At 38.4% G+C, this 6,000-nt stretch overlaps 1 protein-coding gene across 4 annotated transcripts in view; it reads left to right on the top strand.

The window, feature by feature from the left end:
• The window catches only part of SRPK2 (SRSF protein kinase 2), a gene marked incomplete at its 3' end in the record, with an annotated part of 226,414 nt that overhangs the window by 179,982 nt on the left and 40,432 nt on the right, over positions 1-6,000 (top strand). For all 4 annotated transcript variants that reach the window (XM_082662148.1, XM_082662147.1, XM_082662149.1 and 1 more), the window contains 3 exons: positions 3,560-3,668; positions 4,397-4,484; positions 4,707-4,794. In XM_082662148.1, coding sequence (XP_082518274.1) covers positions 3,560-3,668; positions 4,397-4,484; positions 4,707-4,794 — 285 coding nt within the window. The remainder of the gene's footprint in view (positions 1-3,559; positions 3,669-4,396; positions 4,485-4,706; positions 4,795-6,000) is intronic.

Raw genomic sequence — 6,000 nt, 5'->3', positions numbered from 1 at the left:
GTTCTGAACTTTCAATTTACTGTTCAAATTGAACCTGTTTTTTGCTCAGCAAGGAAAAGGGAGTCATCTTTATCTTGGCCAACAATTCCCCCAAAACAGCTAAGAAGGATAGTTTCAGAATTGTCTTCTTTGAAGCCTTATAAACGGTATAGGTAGAGCTTTAGTTTTAGTTTTTTTGGGTGTGCTTGGGAGATAGGAGTCAGAGTGAACTTAAAAACTGCTTAACAATCCATTCTTGCTCTCATGTGTTTGTAATCCAATCTAACATTTACTTTTTAAGAATAAAAGGAAAACTTTGGGGACTTCCCTAGCGGTACAGTGGTTGGGATTCTGCACTTTCACTGCCGAGGGCGTGGGTTCAATCCCTAGTCGGGGAGCTAAGATCTTGTAAGAGTTGTGGCACAGCCAAATTAAAAGAAAAAGAAGAAAACTTTTAAGTGATAAATGCATGATTTTTATATTAAATAGTATAAGTAGTGAGGTACAATTGTATCAACCAAAGCCCTAAGTCAAGGTAGTCCTCAACTGCTGGACCCTAACTGGTTCTCTGCTTGATGCCATCAGCAGGGTCCTTCTGTGGCACTGCTGTTGTCCTGTGCTTCTGTACTGACTGATGGTGAAGAAGCGGAAGGAGGGGGCCTTGTCTAGTCTTTGGCTGGTCTTAGGATTCCTTTTGTGTGGACAGTGTTGTGGGCCACAGGGTATCCTCTGCTAATAGCCATCGTGGCATGTGTTGTTTGCTAAGTTGAGGGAATTGGAGAAGAGTATCCGTTTTCTCTTAATTCCCTGGATGTTGAAGCGGTTGGTGTGGTCTGCCTTGGGGAGATGTGCTCCGCCCTCTGGTAGCCTGAGTGTTAGTTACTGTTCTTTGAGAAGAGATTGAAAAATGTTCGGAAAGACTGTCATTTCCTGTAGAAATCTGGGGGTTAGGATGTGACAATATGTGGACTGCAGATTTGAAATTGTGTACGTCAGATTTTCAAAATAAAAATTAGGATGTGTTTGGGACTTCCCTGGCAGTCCAGTGGTTAAGACTCCACACGTCCAATGCAGGGGGCATGGGTTCAATCCCTGGTCTGGGAAATAAGATCCTGTATGCTGCGCGGCAAGGCCAAAAAAAAAAAAAAAAAAAAAAAAAAAACCAACTTAGGATATGTTTAGTGCTTTCAGTTGTTTTTATATTTGTGTTTAAGTTTTACTTTTATGCACCTCTTGTTAGTTGGCCTATTTTCTGGCACAGTATTCTCAGTGTGAGGGCTCTTGAAATAACTGGACTAAGTAATTTCTTTTGTTCAACTTCAGTCCCGTTGAGAAAAGGAAGGGCTGTTCTTATGCTGTGATTACACTGGAAATAGTGCTTGTCTATCTTAGGTCACATGTACACACTCTGGCTGTTCAAGAATTCAAATCTGAAACATAAAATAGCGGTAGAGGTTTCTTCTCTTTATGCATAATTAAATTAGTTTTAAATTTAGAAACCTTCATGTTAGCAATAATATGCAATTAAGTGGTAAGTAGCTTTCAATTAAACTATCAAGTGTTCCTGTTTAGTAAGACCAGGAAATGGTCTTCTGGGTATTAAAAATGGAGTGCATTTCTTACTGGTGCACAGAGTGTGGTGGTCTTTGGAGTCAGACCCAGTTTGCAGCCCTGAACTGACTACTTACTATCTCTGAGACTTTTGCCCACTTCAGCAGTGTAGAAATAATAACACATGTTGTAAGAAACAGTAGACCTGAGTGTTTCCTAAATACTTTGTGCTGTGAAATGTGGCTAATTCCTTGAAGAAATGGTTTTGTGAGCAGACCTGTCTGGAATTTGTAGCATCCTGTTTTCTTGGAGGTTCCCACTGTGTGTTAAGACACTGGGCTCTGAGAACCACTTTGGTCAAGAAATCTGCTTGCTTTGTTCAGCTAAGCATTTCCCAGGCAGAACTTCTCCCTTCTTCCTTCCCCGCCCCTGCTCCCTCCCCGTGTGGGAAGTCTGCAGCATGTTTCAGTTTACTTTTGTTTCATGGATCCTGGTTTTGAAAAGAAAGTGCTTAGCACAGTATCCCGAATTTTACTTGAATAATGGTAGATTTCTTTTCGTCCTTTTCATTGTTAATTTGAATGATTTAAACACTGTTGTGAACTCAGAGCCCACTTTATTTTTGGTTTAGCCTTGTATGTAAGTAATAAGCCATTTTCTCTTCCAGTTTTATTGAGATGGAATTGACTTAAGCACTGTGTGAGTTTAAGCAGTACAGCCTAACGACTTGACATCTATATATTGAGAAATGATTACCACAATAAGTTTAGTTAACACCCATTCATTCATTTAATAATTTGCTATATTTTATTCCTAATTTACTATTTCAGTTATGTCTTTTGCCCAAATTGTTGTTATAGACCTTGATATTAAAATCCAGGAAAAGCAAGTGTGGTATGAGAGTAAGAATCATAGAAAGTTAGTATCTGGTCAAATTCCTGCTTTACTAATTCAACACAGTTTAAATATTCATCAGCATTCATAATACTTCTTGAACTGCTACTCCTGGCCCTCTGTTAGATATAGTGGAGGATGTGATTTAGATGCTTCCTGCTTTGAGCCTCTCAACACTAGGCACGAAACATCCATGTCTTTCTTGAGTGATTTGTAAGAATTCTGCAGATGTAAAAAGTGAGAACATTTTTGCAATAAATAGAGCAGTAGATGTTAAAGAATGAAATGTAGAAAAGTATTTTTTTAAGGAAATAATTGGAAGAGATATAGAACGAATAAAGTAAAATAGAAATAAAAAGAATAAAAGAGTAATTTTATATCCAGAGATGTTTGCTGCTAACGTCTTATCTTCCCAGACTTTTTCTTGTGTGTTTCACAAAAAATGGTATCATATTACGCATGCTACTTTGTACCCTGCTTATTTTGTTGATGATGTCAAGTGAAGGTCTTTTAGATGCCTGTGAAGCGTCCTTACCTCCCCAAAAGTCAACCTTAACACTGGGTGCTCTCTCTTGCTCTCCAACCTGTTTCCTGGCAGGAGCTTTAGGCTGAGGAAGAGTGGTGAGAGCAGTAAGTTCTTTTGGTGGGTAAAGTGTCATATATTATATAATTCCTTGTTGGATATGCATAAACTCTTGGTGTATGCGCAACTCTGCAGAGTCCACATCCTTTGTTTCGGTGAGTTGTGTTATACTGACCCCGAAAGATTTGCATTTAACTTGTTGCTTAGAAGAAAAAAGATTGTTTAGAAATGTCAAGAGCTAGAATGTACATATTATGTACAGCTAGACTTACAGATAAAACCTCCAGTTATTGTTACAGCGTGCTGGGTGGTTCATTGCTTTTCTAAGTTAAATTAAAAAAAAAAAAGCCTAAAAGAAAGACATAGGGGGCATTTTTCTCTTGATGAAAGGTAGTCTTGAAAAAATGTTGTATTATTAAACATGTTTTTAAATCTGATTTTATTATTTAGAGTTTTATTTAATGGTATCAGGAACTGACAAGGAAGAACGAGTTTCCATTGCTAGTTTTCTGAAATTTAATTTTTTTCTTTCTTTCTTTTAAATAATAAAAGGTGGCTATCATCCAGTGAAAATTGGAGACCTCTTCAATGGCCGGTATCATGTTATTAGGAAGCTAGGATGGGGACACTTCTCTACTGTCTGGCTGTGCTGGGATATGCAGTAAGTGTTCCTTGTCATTCGTGCTTTTGAGTCCTGGTCTGGTTCAAAACATCTTTATTTTACAACAAGCTAAGGCTGAGGAGCACACCTGCTTCTGTTGTGGCATGTAAAGCGCACAGCACAGGCCTGCCCCACCCCAGACTTGCCCCTCTCACTTTGAAGTTCATTTGCCTGTCATCTTTAAATATTAATTTTCTTCTGCCTTTATATCTGAGGCTTATTCATTGTAATTGCGCTACACTCGGGTCATATTGTTTTTCTAGTACTATTCATCCATACCAGAAAAACATTCAAATATAAAATAATAATGTTTAGGGCTTTCCAGTCAGTGGGTTTCAACTCTTTTTGAAAGCCATGACCCATAATATGAAACTGCATCCTTAGAGTACACGTACACATGTGTAGTGTGTGTGTGAATTGAAACAAAAGTGTTATAATACTTGATCTTAACCATATGTGATGAACTCTGACATCTATCTAGTCGACTTGATTTTTATGAGGACAAAACAAAAACACAAAGCAAAGAAGAGATTGATACATGAACCCACTGCTTTACTGTAACCCCACAATTTGAAAAGTACTATTTTAAAGGAAAGCTTATTGAAAGTCGCTATTTATTGGAGTTTATTAGAGTTCATTATGATGTCTAGTTTATTAGTCTAGTTTGTTAGAGTTATTATAAATGATCACTTCTGTTAAAATTTTTTTAAATGCATTTTTTTTTTAAGGGGAAAAAGATTTGTTGCAATGAAAGTTGTAAAAAGTGCCCAGCATTATACAGAGACAGCCTTGGATGAAATAAAATTGCTCAAATGTGTAAGTACTACAAAAATGTGAATGATATCAGAAAGGTTAATGATGAAATTTCACGGAGGGATTTTTCTGGGTTTTACTAAATTAATTGAATTTATTATTTGTAAGTTCAAATACTGAATCTTTTATTTTTTACAACATTTATTAAACAGTTTTGGTTGGTACAATGGAAATGACTTTCAGTCTTAAACACTTCTGTTCTTGAATTCATTTTTCTCTCCATAGGTTCGAGAAAGTGATCCCACTGACCCAAATAAAGACATGGTGGTACAGCTAATCGATGACTTCAAAATTTCAGGCATGAATGGAATACGTATCCTTTCTGATGGTTCTGTTGCTTCCTAATGGCTGAATTATACTCTAGTTTTTCTTTTTACTTTTAAAAAGTGGAAATATTTTAAGCCCTATACACTTGTGTTTGCTGATTCACTCTCCACATGCAGGCTCTAGCGTCTTCGTGTTATATGATTCTTGAAAGATGAAAGTTTCTTAGTTATAAGGTGAATTGTTCCTTTTGCTTTTTGAATAGGGAGGCCTTAGTTCTGATTCTGGAAAAGAAGTGTGTCCTACAAGTGGAGCAAGGGCATCTCACGACCTCCCTTTCTCTTTTGAGGATGTCAGTTTTAATTGGGCTGCTGTTATATTGTTTGCATGCTTAGTAGTTTTGGGGGAGGGAGGGCTCAGGAGGAAGTGAATGGGGGTAGTGTGGAAGGAGCTCTTATCTTTACCCTCCTCCTGCCCAGGGCATTGGTAAAGGACAGCCCCAGGGGTCGCAGTGACAGCAGAATAACGTGTAGCTCAGAGCTTTTGGCAGAAGCGGAGAGAAGAGATAATGCCTTTAGTTTCCAGAATGCTGTTTCCATATTTTAGTATTGGATCCTCTGAGATAGCCCTGTATGGGCCTGATCTAAGCAATACCTTCATTCCCCAAGGTTCAGGAATACCGAACTGTGTATTCATTATCTTGTGACTGGTGAGTGCCGGGTGTGCGTCAAGAGCCAGGCTCTTCTCCTCCTTCCTGATCTTTTATTCTTTCCTTTATCATGTTTGGAACAGATCCAGCATTTTGATATTTGACCTGTTCAAGCTCCAGAACCTGAGGACAAAGCCTTCTCCCAGCTTACACCCCAGAATGACAGCCTGTTTCTGCATCTACTAAGACTTAATCCCATAGGGAAGCACTTTCTTCACACCCTATGTATTTGTGGAGGTTTTTATATTTCTTCTAGAGATCAGATTTGAGGATACTAGCAAGTTCTGGTGACTGCTGATGTTACCTCACCCTTTGCCTCAAGATCCTTTCTGCTAGCTGCAAAGTACATTTTCCCCTCTTGATCGATAGAAAGATAGAGCTGGTCCTTCTCTGCGCCTGGTCTCCAAGTGAGCCTGTTTGTTTATGTGCAGGCAGGGTAGCCCTTCCTCTTGCATCAGATCTGGGAGGCAGTTCTTAAGACAGCTGATAGAGGGTTTCTTTGGAGAAAACACCTGATTTGTAGGTAAATGGAGGGATTTTTTTTGA

The sequence above is a fragment of the Grampus griseus genome, assembly GCF_964374135.1.
Source record: "Grampus griseus genome assembly, chromosome: 9".
Lineage (NCBI taxonomy): Eukaryota > Metazoa > Chordata > Mammalia > Artiodactyla > Delphinidae > Grampus > Grampus griseus.
Note: the sequence above shows the minus strand (reverse complement) of the source record. Positions and strands in the feature narration are given on the sequence as shown.